The 19,978-nt window shown below is 42.6% G+C and overlaps 1 protein-coding gene across 1 annotated transcript in view; it reads left to right on the top strand.

The window, feature by feature from the left end:
* Positions 1 to 19,978, top strand: part of CD109 (CD109 molecule) — a 142,991-nt gene that overhangs the window by 109,536 nt on the left and 13,477 nt on the right. The window contains exons 26-27 of the mRNA XM_075268364.1: positions 13,478 to 13,643; positions 14,521 to 14,711. Of these exons, the coding sequence (XP_075124465.1) occupies positions 13,478 to 13,643; positions 14,521 to 14,711 (357 nt within the window). The remainder of the gene's footprint in view (positions 1 to 13,477; positions 13,644 to 14,520; positions 14,712 to 19,978) is intronic.

Here is a 19,978-nt window from a genome sequence, read left to right as displayed (position 1 = left end):
TGCTTTAAATCAACTATAATTGGGTATGTTATACAAAGAATTCCACTTTTCACTTACCTTTCCATAGAACAGTATCCCAAGTTAGTTGATGAGTATCCAGGTGTTTTGCTTTACAAATGTGTCTTGTTATTCTCCCATTAATTTTGTTTTTGCCAAGAATTTTCCTTCTTGTTGAGTCCAGAAAACTGATCTTAGTTGAGCCGAGAGAGACCTGCAGTAGGTGTTCTGTAGATCTCCAATTCAAGAGTGTTTTTTTACTGTTTAAGGCTAAGGCCCCACCTGACAAACCGCAGGAAAAACTGCTGTGACTGTAAAATTCTATGGTTGTTTCCCAGCAATTCTGCTGCAGGCAAACCACGGCGTTTACGTCACATCTTATGAACATTTGGCTGTTTCTCACACATTTCTTCAGTGGAATCTAAATGGGAGAATCTGGTGGAATGATGTCAGCCTCCAAACATAGATATTTAGCTTGTATGGAGTGTGAGATTCCTCTCCCTGATGGATTCAAACATTGCTCTGACTGTGATCCTAGGCCCACTGACAAACAGCCATAAATTAGAGATGTGGTGGTCTGGTTCAAGGATTATGAGAGAAATCAAGGATTTTATTGTCTGGACATCCCGGAGATGCAGACAGCAGTCTAATAGACACATTGCTCCATCCTGATTTCTGATGAGAAGTTCTATATCCTAGATGAGACTGCCTTCTCTTCCTTTAATTAGGTTGATAAAATCCCAAACCTCTTGAGATCCATCCGGTCAGGTGGACAGAATGTTTATAAGAAGGAATCTCCAGCATCCACCTTTTGGGGTCTAGGGCCTTCAAAGCGGATATGACCTTAGAAAAGACAATGATGACAAAGTGAGGGCATCCATTTCTGCTTGCTAAGAGGTTCAAACCCCCGTTTCTCATTTCTGAGGAACAGTTTAACAAGTAAGTTTTCCCCTCAAACGTGATACAGCTGTTGCAAATTGGTCCAGATGTACAATCCTTCTAGCAGGGAATATATCTAATCTATAGGATCTTATAGATAGACGCGCAGAAATGTATCCAATGCTTCCTGTGAAATAGCTATGAAGCATTGTAGAGACTACCAGGAGCTTCAGTCCAATATTGATTCCGGAGTTGCTAGATCAGATTTTCTTTTTACCTAGTGCTTATTGACCTGCCAGTGGATAACATTTTGTGATGGCTCTACTCAGCAGGTCAAACTTGCTGCCAAATGTGTGGCCCTCACCACTGCTGTTAGAGCCCCTGTATGAATCAGGTCACAGGTAGCTGATAATACATCTAAATATATAACATTTGTGAGATGCCTTATGAGCCAGGTAGCCAGGAGCCAGGAGCTTCACCGAATAATGGAAGGACTGGCTGATAAGAAAACTTTTAGTTACCGTTATTAGAGGTGCTCTGTATTTCGCTATGCTATTTCCAGAGAAACAACATAGGAAATAGAGATGAGCGAACAGTGTTCTATCGAACACATGTTCGATCGGATATCAGGCTGTTCGATGTGTTCGATTCGAATATCACGTGGCAAACTCCCAAAAAATTCGATTCCCCTCCCACCTTCCCTGGCGCTTTTTTTGCACCAATAACAGCGCAGGGGAGGTGGGACAGGAACTACGACACCGGAGGCATCGAAAAAAATCGGAAAAAGTCATTGGCTGCCGAAATCAGGTGACCTCCATTTTAGACAAATAGTGGATTTCAAATCCGGGTCATATGAGAATGTGAACTTTGTGACTAAGAGACAGGGATAGCTGTACAGGCAGGGATAGCTAGGGATAACCTTTATTTAGGTAGGAATGTTATTAAAAATAACTTTTTGAGCAGAGCCGAGTGTGCACAGTGTCCCAGTGTCCCATGCAGAGACTTAGCAGTGCTGAGCCAGTTCTGCTCAACTACACCGTGTGCCGGTCAGCCCATCTGATATAGCAGAGCCGAGTGTGCGGAGTCTAAGGTCGGACCTGAATGGAGACTGGTGTGGAGCGATCTTAGACTCCGCCTCCTCCAGCAGAGCCAGTGCTGATTGGTCGAATTCCGTACTCTGGCCAATCAGCGTTGGCCAATGCATTCCTATGGGGAAAAGTTAGCTTGTGAAAATCGCAAGCTGACAGGGATTTCCATGAAATAAAGTGACTTATGCCCCCAGACATGCTTCCCCTGCTGTCCCAGTGTCATTCCAGGGTGTTGGTATCATTTCCTGGGGTGTCATAGTGGACTTGGTGACCCTCCAGACACGGATTTGGGTTTCCCCCTTAACGAGTATATGTTCACCATAGACTATAATGAGGTTCGAAACCCGTTCGAACACTCGAACAGTGAGCGGCTGTTCGAATCGAATTTCGAACCTCGAACATTTTAGTGTTCGCTCATCTCTAATAGGAAACAATCAGAAATCTGTTACTAGGATTCTTTGTTCTCTTGCTCCTGTGGCTGAAGATATCCCTGTGGGGGCTGTCTTTCTCTTTCCCAACCAAGCTGGTTCATATCCATTGTATCCTAAACATTTTTAGACATTGTCATATTCAGAAGAAAAAATTCCATTTGGAGATGATCATATCAGTATTAACTATCCAACACCCACGAAGTGATATCAGAACTAGAAAGCACTCTGGCCTTGTATTGTTTCCAGACTATATCCGCTGACACTCAAAACACTGACTCAGTTGGCCATGAAGGTTATGTATTGTCCCTGCCCATAATTATGCCAAGTGTTGATGAGTGCACCTTTCCCCACAAGGGCCACGTGGCAATATTAAGCAGGAGCAACTTTCCAAGAGAAATAATGTCTAAATAATCTCCATTGAGGCTGTGTGCATGCAATCAGTTGGTGAAATGTGGTGGAATCCACTACGTGGCATGGCAGCATCTGCACCACCAATAACCTGCCCAGGTACTATTTAAAGTTGCAGATCAGGCGGATGACTTGGCACAGATTGCTGTTGACTGGACACACATTCCTTTATGGATGATGACGTATGTTGGTTTTGAGTAGGAGGAGAAGCATAAATGATAATGACACCAGCAATCACCATGTGCTACGTGTTGATGTCGCCAGTCTACAGAGAAGATCACAGGGACAAGAAATTCAACCATCTTGCTCTCTTTTCCTGCCAGTGCCACTGCCAATTCTATTTTGCCAAATGAGCTGGTGATGCTTTTTTTTTTTTTTTTTTTGCGAGTCCAGAGAGACCTAGTTCCTACATGTGTGCCTGCATGGCCATGGGTAATTTTCTGCAGATCCTGAACCTTGTCATGGATTTGTTTTTTGGTAATATACAATAACAGCAGCAGTAGAAACGTGTCTCCTAGTGCCACCATCACCAGAGCTTGTTTTAGATTTACCCCAGGCAGGTTTTTTGGCTGTTGGGGCTGCACATTGGATACAAGTCTTCATATTTCAGCTGCCACCACCCTCTTCATTTGATGTCACCCTGAACCTGATTGCCAGTTATTGTCTGTAATAGAACCATCATGGGATTCAGTAATTTTATCAACTTCCTTATTTTTGTAACTCATCATCTCAATGGGATTTCGCTATGCCCTCACAATTCTCAACAGATTTCTTTGTGGTGCCCTTACCAGCATGGCTAGAACACTAGAACACCTCCTGTCACTACTACCTCCACTAAAAGTAATGCCTTCCACCTCTACATCCAAAGAAAACGTACTTTCTGTACTTATCCAACTAATCAAGTAGAGGAAGACTTGGGCTATTAGGAATATCTCTCTCAGCCATATGACTATTAGGGAATGGGCTCTGTGTCAATGAAGAGGAAGAAGACGATGTTGACAGTACAGAAAGACAGCATGGTTAGAACACCACTTTGTATGTATTTAATGGAAAAAAACACTATTTCTCACAAAAAGATTTTTTCATTAACAGGACAAACTGCAGTTTTCCAGCTGCTTTGGAACATGTAGTGATGATGATACCACATGTGTCTCTCAGCTTGAATACATCCCAAAATGGCTCTGTCTTCCTCAGCTAAAATCTTATATTGTGCCTGTGACATCAGCACTGTAAGGTCTTCACCTCCCATTCTTTACTGGCTGAGAGACTGTCAGGTGATGCCAGAAGCACAGCCAAGGTTGCGGACATGTCTCTTCTGTATTTTCTTTTTTTTATAACTGTAATTTTTATTGAAAATTTTAACATAACAGAAAACAAGAGAAACGAAAATGAGGGAGAGGCTATACCGCCAATCCCATAACTCGTATCCAACAAAAAGGCAAGATGAGGAGACACAGTAATAGACAAGAGTACTGGGGGGACAGACACACTGAGACAAAAGGGGAAGGATAGGGGAAAAGGGAAGGAGGGTACTAGGTCACAGGCCACGCAGGGCACAGTAAGCATCCCAAGGGGACCAAATGGAGTGGAAAGCATCCAATGTATTGTTAAGGCTGGCAGTCAGAAAATCAAGGCTCTGTACATCTTTAATGTGGGCCAGGAGTTCTGTACCAGAGGGGGGATTAGGGCTCTTCCAATGCTTAGCAATGAGGGTCTTTGCAGCTGTGCAGAGGTGAAGGAATAGCCTGGAGGTCTTGCTACCCAAATGCCTAGGGGGAGGTTCAGAATATAAATAAGGGGATCTAAAGGGACCCCTTGTAAGAAAAGGGAATCCGTTAATGCTCTAATCTCCTGCCAGAAGCCCAGGATAAGGGGGCAGGCCCAAAAAATGTGATAGAGTGCCCACAGCTGCGTTACAACGCCAGCACGCCATAGGAAGTGCAGGATTCAAAGCATGAAGAAGGGCCGGTGTGTGGTACCAATGCATTAAAAGTTTAAATTGCGTTTGAGAAGATTTCTGAGCTCGGGACCAAACAATCTGCCGCTGTCCCGGAGAAATAGGCGCACGCAACGCTTCCTCCCACTTGGACTTATAGCGATGCCGAACGGGGGAGCCAAGCGCCTGACAAGAGAGGAGCTGGTAAACTGAGTAAATAAAGCCCTTGGTAAAAGTTCCTGCACGGCAGATCCTTTCAAAGGCCGTAGGGAGAGATACCTTGGAGGAGCCATGGAGAGATCGGACGAAGTGTGCAACCTGAGAGTAATGGAACCATTCGGCCTTAGGAAGACCTACGTTAGCCACAAAATAATCAAAGGGCCTGAGCTCCAATGACACGAGGTCCACCATATCAGCTACTAGAGGGAGGACCCGGCTTCGCACGGGTATATTACATTTTATGTTTGTGTAGTGGCCCCATAAGAATTGTCCAATTTTGCATTGGTGTATTTTGTATGTGGTTCGTGTGTATGTCCATAAGCGTCATGTGATTATGTGTATCTCATTTTGAATGTCAGTGAAAAACCTGTGATCAGTTGTTATGGATACCTGGAGTAAAGCTGTATCTAATCCTTCCCCATGTAGTACTGTGTTTAGATGCAAGTATCTAATCCTACGGCATGTGGTACTGTGTGCAGACGTGTGTATCTAATCCTATGGCGTGTACAACTGTGTGAAGACACGTGTATCTAATCCTCCCCTGTGTGGTATTGTGTGAAGAGGCGCGTATCTAATCCTTCGGCGTGTGGAACTGTGTGTAGACGCGCGTATCCAATCCCCCAGCATGTGGTACTGTGTGCAGACGCGCGTATCTAATCCTATGGCATGTGGTACTGTGTGTAGATGCGCATATCTAATCCTCCCCAGTGTGGTACTGTGTGCAGATGCGTATCTAATTCTCTGACTTGTGGTACTGTTTGCAGAGGCATGTATCTAATCCTCCAAAGTGTGGTACTGTGTGCACACACACGTATCTAATCCTCCCCTGTGTGGTATTGTGTGAAGAGGCGCGTATCTAATCCTTCGGCGTATGTAACTATGTGTAGATGCGCGTATCTAATCCTTCAGCATGTGGAACGTGTGCAGACGCACGTATCAAATCCTTCAGTGTGTGGAACTGTGTGCAGAAGTGCATATTTAATCCTCTGGTGTGTGGGACTGTGTGCAGACCCGTGTATCTAATTCTACGGCATGTGGTACTGTGTGTAGACGCGCGTATCTAATCCTATGGCGTGTACAACTGTGTGAAGACACGTGTATCTAATCCTCCCCTGTGTGGTATTATGTGAAGAGGCGCGTATCTAATCCTACGGCGTGTGGAACTGTGTGCAGACGCGTGTATCCAATCCCCCGGCATGTGGTACTGTGTGCAGACGCGTGTATCTAATCCTACGGCGTATGGAACTGTGTGTAGACGCGCGTATCCAATCCCCCGGCATGTGGTACTGTGTGCAGACGCGCGTATCTAATCCTATGGCATGTGGTACTGTGTGCAGAGGCATGTATCTAATCCTCCAAAGTGTGGTACTGTGTGCACACACACGTATCTAATCCTCCCCTGTGTGGTATTGTGTGAAGAGGCGCGTATCTAATCCTTCGGCGTGTGGAACTATGTGTAGACGCGCATATCTAATCCTACTGCATGTAGTACTGTGTGCAGACGCGTGTATCTAATCCTATGGCGTGTACAACTGTGTGAAGACACGTGTATCTAATCCTCCCCTGTGTGGTATTGTGTGAAGAGGCGCGTATCTAATCCTACGGCATGTGGAACTGTGTGTAGACGCGCGTATCTAATCCTCTGGAGTGTGGAACTGTGTGTAGACATGTGTAGCTAATCCTACGGCATGTGGTACTCTGTGCAGACGTGCGTATCTAATCCTCTGGAGTGTGGAACTGTGTGTAGACGCCTGTATCTAATCCTTCGGCATGTGGAACCGTGTGCAGACGCACTTATCTAATCCTTCAGTGTGTGGAACTGTGTGCAGAAGTGCGTATTTAATCCTCTGGTCTGTGGGACTGTGTGCAGACCCGTGTATCTAATCCTCTAACATGTGGTACTGTGTGCTGATCTGTGTATCTAATCCTGTGATGCGTGTATCTCAGTTTGGATATCAGTGTTGTATTGTGCATGTGGAGTGATCGTGTGTATTGCAGTTGGAATATGAGTGAAAGTCTTGCAGGTTTGTATTGGCTAAGAGGGGGGCACTGTGTTTGGAATGCTGTATCTCAGCAACGGTACGTCCGAGCAAGTTGGAGTCTCGTCTTAAACCTTCCCGGATACCTGAAGTATCTCTGTACCAAATTTGGTGAAGATCGGTCCAGTCGTTTGGTTCGCATTAGAGCACAGACAGACAGACAGACAGACAGAAATTCATTTTTATAATATAGGGAGATATGGAATATACCCACTTTAGACCACACCCTAACCATATTGGAGGACAGGTTGGGAGAGAGGAGAGGGTTATAAAGGATTGATACTATCGACGATTGTGGGGACATTAGGGAGAACTGGGCCTTACAAGTCGACCAGATGGAGCAAGTAAGGATAGGGAGGTGGGGGGGGGAGGCAACCCAAAGAAAAGCATTAGGATGCATAGGGGCTAATCAGAGCTTTTCGATCTCCATACACCTGGGTCTCTTCTGTATTTTCACTGACCAATGCATGTTGTTGCAGCCATTTTAGTTTGCCTGAGATGAATTGCAGAGTCTTCAGTTTGTTAAAAACTGAACAATTTGTAATATTTGGGTCAATTCAGACTTGTAAGTAATCGGTTGCTCATCTCTACTTGTCTCCTTTTCATCAGGAGAACTGGCGTGTTTTGCTCCCCATTCTAACTTGAAAAGGCACCCACCCCAACTCCTTCATTTTTATGGGCCCCACCAGAGATAGCCATTGCTCAGATGGACTAATGTAATGGTTATTCACAGTGAAGAAAGAGAGATAAAATATACTACTGTATAAAATATGGGAATTAGGACTACAATAATTGTAGACTAATATAGTAGTGTGAAATGTTCATGAAGCCCCCCTTTATATTTATCAACAAAGCATACACAGCTTAGTATTACTTGTCCTTGTACTCAGCCCAAATGCCATTCTTATCAACGCAATTACACTAGAAAACTGGTGTACAGTAAAGACTATAAAAATATTAAAATCCTATCATAACTCTTAGGTCATAGTTAAAACAATTCCATATAGAGAACAGGGGATCCCTCTACTAAAGTCCTTCAAAACACTATGAGGTAATCTGCTTCATACTATGATGGGTATATCATGGTAGCCAATTTATGTGTGATTTTCTCCAATGATGCAATGTTATAATACAACACACAAATGACATTTAAATTGAAAACACTACTTATAAAAATGGTGACTTTGGGGAAAAAAACAGCTCACTTGGTAATAACTTGTCTGAATAGTGTCAAAAATGCTCCTAAATAATCAAACCTTCTGGAGACATTACAAAGGCAGCTCATATGCACACCAAGTGATTGTAATGCTGGAAAATGACCACGAAATGTTACTACTACAGCGTCACGAACATTCCCTGTGACTCAACCTTCTAATGTTTCCTAGTAACCTTTACTGCGACTAGAACATTTTCTAAGTAACATAGTTTTTTCACTCCAAATATTTACTAGAAACCTTCTATGAAATTCATTTTTAGTGAACACTGAGGTTACACATTGTCCTTACTCTGAGATGAAAGAAAACCTTTTTGTGATTAACATTGCTTACGAGACAGCGATAAACATGTTTGCAGTCATGGCAGCTCAAATTCTTTAGCACGGTCTTAAAAACTCCAGTTTTATAGATAATGGGCTTATGTTCAAATGATCTTTCAATGAGAATCCCAATTGCTGCAACCTTTCCATTGCTGTTAACAAGAAGTCAGTTTTTATAGATCAGTAGAAAAGCAGTTTTTTGTGTGGAGAGTCCAAATCCATGCGTCACAAGGATGTCCATAATGTTTTTCTTCCCAGGTCTGCAAGTGTTGTTAACGCCTTTTCTCTCTCTTTTGGAGGATATCCAATAATTATCTACTGTAGTTAACTTTACCAAGACATGTTCAACATATGCTTAACACATTGTTTGCACAATATAGCTCTAATACCCAATATGCAATCTTGAATTGTTTGCTTTTTATTTTAATCCTTATCACCACCATCTGTCTCATAGAGCTCACAAAAGTGAAATTTTGTTGACAGATCCTCTTAAAGCTTCAGTTGTACATTTCACTATATAATCAACCTTATGCATCTTCCAGTGAGCGCCCTCTATTGGTTTGCAACACTGAGGCAGCAACTGACTTCCCAATTACATCATGGAAGACAGATTTGCATATTCTTCCCATAGTCCCTTGCGAAGTGGAGTGCTAAAGGCTTAACAAGTCTCCACACACCTATATGGTGGTCTCTCCCCAAGGAGTGACAATATCCCCTTAACCTTATGCATCTTGGCAGTCTCAAATGTAAATGTACGGGAGAAGCTCTTTTATGTTACTGTTTACATGGTTTATTTTCTTGTTATATAGTTTTCTTCAAAATGAGAGACTATCAGAAAAAAAATCTATACAAAACTAATGACAGTGACTTGTAGGGCTTCTTCTACACTTTCCAAAGATGCCTTTCTTATTCTGCATTGCCGCTCTATTTTCATGAAAATCAGGATTTTATTATTATACAAATTAGCTTAAAAAGGCTTTAGGATTGTTTTCTCTTTTGCAAGGGCTTTGCTGTCTGTTTTCAATAAACTCCCGTAACTACAGATAAAATGTGACAAAGTAGATGTCAATCAAGCAATTAAGGCGGAGTCGGGCAGCAGTTAGAAGTGGTTATCTAAACCAGAGAGTGAAGCCTCAGCAGGAAAGAAAGAACCTTAAAGCACTTTTCAGCTAATGTGTATAATAATAAAATCCTGATTTTCATGAAAATAGAGCTGCAATGCAGAATAAGAAAGGCATCTATGGAAAGTGAAGAATGAGGCCTACAAGGTACTGACATTAAGAAAGAAAAACATAAACCACAATATTGTCTGTGTATGTGCATGTTTATCCCTTGTCCCAGCTAAATGCTAGCGGTGTTAGCTGTAATAGTCCCATAACAGTGACAGCCTGAATGAATGTAGAAGAGATAGGCAGAGAACCTTCATGAGAGGGTTATCCACAATTCTTCATGAATAACAGCTGCAGTATTCCAATAAATGATAATCACAGTGCTAAAACAGGAGACTGCCAAAGAAATTCAGAGATTTCATACATGATAGTCCATGCCACAGCAGGCTCTACCTGCTCAGGAGGCTGAGGGCCTTTAGAGTCCAGGGGCCACTTCTTAGGTCCTTTTTCAACTCTGTGGTTGCTTCAGGCATCTTTTTCGCTGTAGCATGCTGGAGAAGTAGCATATCAACCAGGGACAGAAATAGACTTGACAGGTTGATCAGAAGGGCCAGCTCTGTCCTGGGGAGCCCCCTGGACCCAGTACAGGTGGTGGGTGACAGAAGGATACTGTCCGTGGTGAGCTCCATGCGGGAGAATAAATCCCACCCCATATATGAGACCTTTATGGTACTTGACAGCACTGTAAGTGACCAGCTGCTTCACCCCAAGTGTGAGAAGGAGCGCTATCGCAAGTCCTTCCTCCCAACCGCGGTCAGGCTACATAATTTACATCAGACCAAGCGAAGATCACCCTGCACAGAGAACTAAACGATCCTGAAGTCTTTTTTCTTTCTTTTCTTCCTTATCTGCTATGGATTCCTAGTATTTTTCTCAGCTTATGTGTGTCTACTTCTGTAATATATTACTGTATATTATCCTGTATCTGTATTACCATGCTGCTGTAACATACTGAAATTTCCCCATGGCGGGATTATTAAAAGATTATCTTGGCATATCTTATTGGTATCAACTAATGAGCTGCACACATGTGTGTCCATCACATGACCAAGCAGAATGAATAACAGCAAGGAGAGATCCTATAAAACCATATAGAAATTATATTGGAAAATTATAGAAATTTTCATTATATAAGCAATAATGTTTGTTTATCACTATTCACTGGGATTCATGGTGGCATCCACTGGTAACCATTTAAGGCAAAATATTGTCTCCACAAAGATGGTTAAAGAAAATCTTTAACACTGCAAATGTTTTAATTATTTATTTTTGCAAAAATGTTTAATCTTTTAATTGTCTGGAATTGTAAATATGGTTATGTTCATGGTAAAATCACTTTAAAGTGCTCTGGAGAAAAATTAGTTGAATTTATTATGAGCTGTATCTCTAGCTGTCTGTGATCCATAAAATCAAACTATGAGACGGTGTTGATTTGTGTCATAATTTACACTAATTTACTGTATACTTCATAGCAAATGGACTGTAAGAGGCCACACCCCTTTAGCTAAACCCAGGGCTGTTCTAACCATGGGCAATCAGTGCATGTGCACTGGGCTCTATAGAAGTGTGGGCCCCTTCAGTTGACCCCGATCAAGCGGGACAGTCCCACATTTGTTGGGCTCTATCCGGCTATTACAGGTGGCGTGTACTGATTTCAACTCTGTGTCCTTAAGATAGAGTTGAATGCTGGTGTATGGGGCTATCAACCATTCACCTGATAATGCCTGTGGCAGAGTGGTGCAGTGAGTGCTGATCATTTCTGGGTTAGGTGAATTAAACTTTTTGTTATATTTGTATGTAATACAGGTGACTGAGGGGGCAGGGGGCCTTATGTGGGTGTGCTATTTAAGGGGAAATTAAATAAATGTGGGAATTTTAGGAATATTTTGTGGGAAAGTAGGAATATTTTGAACAAGGCCCACTTTTCTATTAAATTGGCCATGACTAAGCCCAGAGTGCAATGTAAAATTCTAAAAGTTTTACACCAAGTGGGTTTTATGCCCACAAGGGAAGCTAAAGGAGAACAAAACTCAGGCCATCAGAGCACCAAATCATCCTTGATTTGATACCGACCTTTCTGCTTTCCATAGAGATAGAGAAAGGCCTTTCATTGGGTTGATTGAGGATTCCTTTCCTCAACTCTGGCCTACATCAGTTCCTCATATGAGTAAGTGGCTGGATTGTCTCTCTATTAGCTTTAGTCCAAATTAACTGAGAATACATCACACCCTTTTGGTTTACCTCTCCCGCTAATCTTCTTCAGGCCTTTTCTGGCCATTGGCTGATGTCACCACTGTGGCCTGTGTATGGGCTTCATCAATCACGTGGGGTGCATTGAAGTCACACTGCTGAGTCAAAGCATTGTGACATTGATGTGCCTCCCTTGACCACTGATGCCCAATAACAGGCCTCAGATGAGACTCTGAGGTGCCCAATGTCAGTCAGAGACCAAGAGAGGCCTGGAGAGGATTCCAAGATACCACTAAATGTCCAAAAGAGGTGAGGCAAGGTGAATGTCTTATTTTTACTCATTTACCCTGAGTCTCCACATATTATACTTTGGGGTCTGAAAGAATATTGTTTCATGGGTGACAAATCCGAAAACATTCTGGTTTGAGTAGAACCTGAAGGTTTTAGAAAAGTCAGGTTGAACCTGTTTCTAACCAAATAGTTTCATTCATCCCTGGTTTAGGCCTTTGCAGAAATCTCTTTTGGAGCTCTTTACCTAAATCTTCCTGTCCAATTAAACAATTAACCAGCAAAAGTCGAAAGCAAACTTGTGGCCTACAAGTTTGGTACAGCTTCAGTGTACATACTTACCTCTCTGCTTCCCTGCACCTCCCATTCTCTTTCCCTCCTCTGGGTGCACTGTTGTGATACATGTGTGCCTGGAGCAGAGGATGAGAGCGCACCTCCGAGTATTGAGATAAATCTTGGCTGAAGGGACCGCTATGCATGTCGGGTCACTGATGGAGATGATTAAACTATACATGGCTACTTCTGGAATTATTTAACAATAAATATGGAGTCTGAATATACTTTATATATAGCTGTGCATTTTTATAAAAGCCACACCCATTAACAGACCACTCCCATTTTAGCCACAATCTGCTTTTCGTGAATCACCCTGTGAAGTATTGTTGATGTATTCACTGTTGATCTCTGGTGAGCTACATTCAGTTCAGTAGAACTGCAGGAAGTCCGGATGTTTTAGCCATAGTTGATACATTGCAGTGATAACTGGCTTTAATAGGCTTGAATTGCATGCTTTAACAGTACTTCCTACATAGCCTATCGCTATGGCTCAAGTAAAAGCAATTAACCTTATGTTCCAAACCACGCTCAAGAAAGCAGTAAAAGCCCCCTAGACAAAATAATAGAGGAAAATGTTCCTTGCATTATACATGGATCCATATGTTTTCTTATCTTAAATAATTTCATTGACCACTCTGCGTCATGGCTGTAACCAGTGGGTAAATACTCCATCTTTTCTCTAAAACTACAATTTTTTTTATTTCAATACTTATAGATGAAAGAAAACCCTATGGCATTGTACTTTTTGTGAACTGTAAATTATGCATTTTGTATGCCATTATTGGCTTTACATCAGAGAACATTGATCCCATGCAGAGGAGAATTTCATTTAACCACTACTATAGTAAAACAAGGCATATAAAGTGTCTTTGAGCAAATGAAAGCTTGGTGTGCTATTTGCACTGAAATGGGATTTCTTTTATACTTTTTTTTATTCAAAACAAATGTTTTTTACTCTTCTAGAATTCTTCTCAAATAACAGCTGCTACAAATTACTTGGAGTCTCAAATGAATGAAGTCATCTCAGATAACTACACCCTCAGTCTTGTGACATACGCACTATCATTGGTCGGAAGAAATAAAGCTAAGGAGGGTCTGGACCTTCTGAACCGCCGGGCAGAGCACAATGGTTAGCCTATGCTTAAGTATATAGCAAGAATGTTAAACGTGATAAAGAATTGTTTTTAATGTTACAGTTTAAACCTGGATTTACCTTTTTACTGTGTATTTTATAATTCTAATCCAATGCTACCAATCACAACACAGCTTTGATTTCTCAGTTAGCACTATAAACAAATAAAGAAGTGGTGTGATTGGATACTATGGGCAAGAAAAACTGTTTTTTTATTTAGACAGTTTCCTAAGGATATTTTCACACTGCAGAAAATGGATTCCCCATGTGAACATACCACGTGGCTAGCCATGACAGAATGTTGATGCAGTGCATTGGCAATTGCGGCATTCCGCTCTGGATTAGGCCCAAATGAATGGGCCTAATCAGGAGGGAGTCTTGCGCCGTGGATGCTGCGGCTTAGACAGCCACAGAATCCGCGGCAAGATAGGGCTTGTCTCTTCTTTTTCCCGCTACTAGCTAGCAGAAAAAAGAAACGAGTGACTCCCATTGAAGTTAATGGGATTCGTTTTTGGCAGTGGATTTTGAGGCGGATTCCATGTCAAAATCCGCTGCCAAAAAACTCAGAGTGAACATACCCTTAGTCTTTCCCAGTGTGTAGTAGGCAGCTCTGTAACATTGTAGTGGTCAAGACTTCTTACTCCAACTTAGCTTGATTTCTTTTGATGGGAGCTGAGCTTCAGTAATCTAGTTTGGCTACTATACAGTGTATGGAGCTGTGTTCCTCCACCTCTGTACACTCTGTTTTCACCAGCATTCCAGATGCTGATGAGTTCATTAGTAAGGATTTCAAGTGACCTGTTTTGTTTTTTTGTTTTTTTTTTTTACATACAAACAAAACAGCATTTTAATGGTAGATCCTTTTTATCTACAGGTGACTTAAGATTCTGGAAATCCAACAGTGAAAGAGTCCCAGGCTGGTGGCAACCAAATTCAGTTGATATAGAAGTGGCATCTTATGTCCTAATGTCACATGTAATACAGAATCGTATTTCTGAAGGAGTAGCAGTGATGAAATGGTTAAGCCAACAAAGAAACCACCTTGGAGGGTATTCTTCTACCCAGGTTAGTTTCTACTTTCTAGTTGGTAATGGTTTTGAAGGTCATCAAGCAAACTGTAATAATTATTCTCTATTTGTAGTTCAGCTAGGCGTGAATTTATGATTGGAGATGGGTTACTGACTCTCGGCTTGAAAAATAAATAAATAAATAAATAAATAAAATTAAAAAAATAATAATAATATATATATACATACATACATATATATATATATATATATATATATATATATATATATATATATATATATATATAGTTAGATATTGTCTGGATAGCAATGATTGATAGGCCAGGCTATGACTCTGAATTAACTTGCCTAATGAAAGCATATAAAGAGCATTTGGGATAACACCGAGCCCTGTGAACCTATATTTTAAGGAGAATGGTGATGATGATGATGATAAGCCAAGAGATATTGTGTGTGTTCTGACAGCCAGGAAGGAATTGAATCACTGAAGAAATGTGGCATCAATTCTACAAAACTCCTTGAATTTATGTAATATTATGTTATGGTGGACAGTAACAAATGGTGCCGAGAGGTCTAATTGGGATGGTGCATTCTACTCTGTCTCTCCCCATGAGCCGGCCATGAGTACTCATGTGAACTCTTATTCATTGCTACGTTTGTTCCTGATGCCTGATTGAAAAGAATCATAGAATGCCATCACCAGATAATCTGGTGTCTAGTTGGATAGCGACAGCCTTTCCTTTAACTTTCCCTAGGAAGGGTAGGTTAGAGATAGGTCTGTCTATGAGTCCATGGAGGGCTTCTTTAGAAGGAGCTTGATAATGACTGCCTTTAGTAGACTAGGAAAGGACCCACTCTCCATAGAACAGTGATCAGTGACTTGTGGCTGCCAGAGCCACATACTGTACCTGGTTGATCATGCCTACAAATGAGGAAGTCAGACTAAATAAATAAAAAAAAATAAAAAAATAAAAAGTATTAATAGCATTAATAAATTAATATAGCCCCCAATAGCCCCATGGCATTGATGTTTAGCGATAGGGGGGCGCGAGAAAATGCTGAGTTTAAATGTGCAAAGCCACACCCCCTAGCAGACGCTATATCCAATCAGCGTGTGCAAACCAGACCAATAGTTCTGACGGCCGGCATGTGACATTGTGTCTTTACTGCACATGTGCAGGCAAGCACCAATCAGAAACCGGAGGTGTGTCCTTACTCCATACGGCCGACTCCGCCCCGAGCTCCCTGCACATTCAATGACATCAGCTAGATGAGAACTGCCGGAAAGGCCATTCATAATAACTCCCCAACTCCGCCCCCCTACAGTTCACATACACAATTGTTACAAAGGAAATGTCTATACAGGTAAGTATATGACCTGATGAATATATAAAACACTATGACTGTATGACAGAACACTGGGATCCCTCCCAGAAGGGGACTCACTCAGCACAGCATCCTGGTACCAGCTTCACTGGGATACTGCACAGGGAAAACAGATGACTACACCTCATGCATAACCCCTATAAAGCACTATAGGACCATACTACCATAGCTGTTACTATATCTATTACCACCCTAAACCACCATCCATGATCTTAAAAGGTTGTAAATAAAATCCCACATATGGAAATGGTAAACTGAACCCAAGTTTAAATAAAACAGGCAAACGATATGCCATCATTAAGACCCCACAGTTTCACAGTCTTTAATGTAAAGGTCCATCTAGCCTCCCGCTGCAGGAGCTTTTTATCAAAATTCCCCCCGAGGAAATGGATGGACCAGTTCCACTCCCTGGAATTTTACAATGGACACATCTCCACATACATGACGTGCCAAAGGGGTGTCCTCGCCTCTAGAGATATCATTTATGTACTCATGAATCCTTCTGCGGAACTCGCGAATGGTTTTACCCACGTATTGAGTTCTGCAGGCGGAGCAGCTGGCCAGATAAATAACTCCTCATGTCTTACAATTTATGAAATTTTTATTAGTATATTCCATATTTGTCGAATTACTCCTAAAGGTCTTGCCAGGTATGATTGATGCGCATGCCCGACAGGATCCGCAGGAAAAAGTCCCCACCAGACCCTGAGCATGCCTCCCTAGCCAGTTATCATTTACAAGGGGTGCTAGATGACTCTTCACCAATCTGTCCTTAAGGTTAGGACCCCTCCTATATGTGACAAGTGGATAGTCATTAATCTGGGGACTGATGTCTGGGTCCAGGCTCGGACTGGCCCACCGGTGTACCGGGGAATCCCCCGGTGGGCCCCCGAGCCCTGACTTAAAGTTTTAATTTTTACCAATGCAGATGCATTGGACAGGGCCCGATCGGGATGGCCAGGGGCCCCAACCGGGCACCTGGCCAATGCATCTGCCTCCACACACAGGGGCCCCCATTAGCTGATGCTGAAGAAGTACACATCGGAGGACAACGTGTCTTTCTTCAGCATCAGCTAACGGTTGCTCCCTTCACTTACCTGCAGCTGCTTTGCTGCTCTCCTGTGAGGTATCCCCTGCTGCACGCAGGCACGCACGCACTTCCTCCCCCTCCCCCTCACACTGAGTCCTCTTACATCGCAGCGTGTGGGGAGGACAGGAGCCGTCTGCTGAGTTTACTACTGCTGGAATAGGTGAGTAAACTCTTTTTGTAAAATCTGTATATTTAATATGTATATATGTACATTTGTGTAAAGTATGTGACTTGTATACTGTGTGAGTACTGTATGTTTGTATACAGGTATGTGTGAGTATATACTGTATGCTATAATAATGTGTATGTATATATGTGTGTGTGTGTGTGTATATATAGTATTCATACAAGTATATATATGACTTATATATGGTATATGAATGTATATAAATGTATATGTGCTATAGTATTGTGTGTGTATATTGTATTGTATATGTGTGAGTATATATGGTATATGTATAAGGCCTGGTTCACATCTGCGCTCGGTGATCTGTTTGGGGAGTCTGCATGGGAACCCCCTCCCCCTTCCCCCCCGAACGGATTACCAAACGCATTAGCAAGCGGTGTGCAGTGAAAGTACGCGGACCCCATAGACTATAATGGAGTCCGTGTGCTTTCCACGCGGTGTCCGCATGAGTCATGTGGACAGGAAAGTAGATTGTGAAGTACTTTTCTGTCCGCATGTTCTATGCGGACACCGCACGGAAAGCACATGGACCCCATTATAGTCTATGTGTGCTTTCACTGCACACCGCTTGCTAATGCGTTCGGTAGTCTGTTTGGGAGGGTCCCCATGCGGACTCCCCGAATGCATTACTGAACGCAGTGAGTGCAATCCCATCCACACATTGCAGAAAAACACACATGGCGGACACACTGCAATTTCCAAAACTGTTGCGGTTTTGGAAATTGCAGCATGTCACTTATATCTACAGAAACACCTGCAGTTTCCCTATAGGTATAAGGCTAAGTTCACACGGGGTTTTTTGGTCCGGAACCTGAGGCGGAGGCCGCCTCAGGTTCCAGACCAAAAATAGGGTAGCCGCGACTGAATGCCGGTGCACTGCACCGGCATCCAGTCACGCACTCTGCTCCAGATTAGGCCCAATAAATGGGCCTAGATGGGAGGAGGGAGTGTCTTCAGGCTGAATCGCGAGGCGAAACGACCTGAAGAATGAGCACCTCGCTTCTTTTTCTGGGAGTTGGAACAAACCGACTCCCGGAAAAAAAAGAACTGACCGGCTCCCATTGATTTCAATGGGAGCCGTCTTTTTGGTCAGGATTTTGAGGCAGATACGGCCTCAAAATCCTGACGAAAAATCCCCGCGTGAACTTACCCTAAAGGAAACAAAGTCCTCAGAGGAAACCTCTGCGGAGTTTCTGCAATAAGCACTGCAGGAAAAACTGATGTGTTGCCGCCGGGGTTTTTCCCGCAGCGCTTTTTGCTTTGTCTTGCTACATGGGGCTTTAGCCTGACACTAGGTTCACACTAGCGTTCGGCAGTCCGTTCTCAGCTTTCCGTCTTCTGCATGTAGAAGACAGAAAGCTGTCAGACCGGGTGCGGCGGTGTGCGTTTTATGCTCTCCGCCGCAAAACCGTTTTTTTTTTTTAAATCGGACACAGAGTACTGCGTGTTCGACTCTGTGTCCGATTTTAAAAAATCGGTTTAATGGCGGAGAGCATAAAACGCTCACCGCCGGACATCTTTCTCACCCATTCAAATGAATGGGTGAGAGAGCCTCTTGCAGGTTTCCATCTCCTGCCTCTGTTTTGTGCAGGAAATGGAAACCTGCAGAACGGAGACCAGGCGCAGATGTGAACGAGCCCTAAGGCTGAGTTCACACAGAGTTGTTTGGTCAGGAATCCACCTCAAAATCATCCTCCAAAAAAAGCCTCCCAATAGAACTCTAACCCAATAGAACCAAATTCCTGACCAGAAAACTCTGTGTGAAATCAGCCTTATAGTATAATGCTCAGTCTATTGAGATAATAAGGATGAGGCCCAACAGTGAGACGCGGCTAAAAAAATAGCTGTGGAAAAAAATAGCGGCGAATCTCAATGTATTTTTTCCACAGTGTTTTTTTCCCCGCACTTTCTCCCAATTGCGCAGCTGAAAGTAACCGGCCATGTTTTTAGAAGCGCTCACATTTTAGAGTTTGTGGCTGTTCCACATCTTTTTTCCTGCAGTGTGCGGATGAGGTAAATTTGATTATATTTCATTCACTTTGCTGTTTTTTTCTGTAGTAGCCAAAGACGTTGTGTTTCTGCAATGTGGGGTTTGAGGTATTTATGGCTTATGCAGAGTATAGGCCATAAAAAAAGTTTAACCCTGGAAACCCCTTTAATATGCCCCACACATTTTAACATCCCCCTTCTGCAGAATATGTTAGCCCCATCACTGCTCCCACACAATATAATGGCCCCATCACTATTCCCCATACATTATGGGGGACCAGTGAAGTGGCCATAAAATATTTGGCCCACACAACCCCTTAAAACAGGTTGTCTATAAACTGGAGTGATCACTGTGGTGGCCGCCAGGGAGGTGTAAAAAAAAAAAATATATATATATATATATATATATATATATATATTTTTTTTAAAGAGCCTTCTCACCTGTCCCCAGCCCCCGTTGTCCCCGCCTGTGTTTGGTCTCATGGCCTCATTTCTGGAGTTCCTGTACCTAATTGGTCTCAGCAATCACATGAGGTGCAGGACTGCCAGCAAGGAGTGCCAGTACGAGACTGAATGGACACTGGCGGCAGACAATGGAGCGCCAAGGACAGATGAGTATTCTTTTTTTATTTATTTGTTTTTTATTTTACCT

The sequence above is a fragment of the Leptodactylus fuscus genome, chromosome 3 (genome assembly GCF_031893055.1).
Source record: "Leptodactylus fuscus isolate aLepFus1 chromosome 3, aLepFus1.hap2, whole genome shotgun sequence".
Taxonomy (NCBI): Eukaryota; Metazoa; Chordata; class Amphibia; order Anura; family Leptodactylidae; genus Leptodactylus; species Leptodactylus fuscus.
Note: the sequence above shows the minus strand (reverse complement) of the source record. Positions and strands in the feature narration are given on the sequence as shown.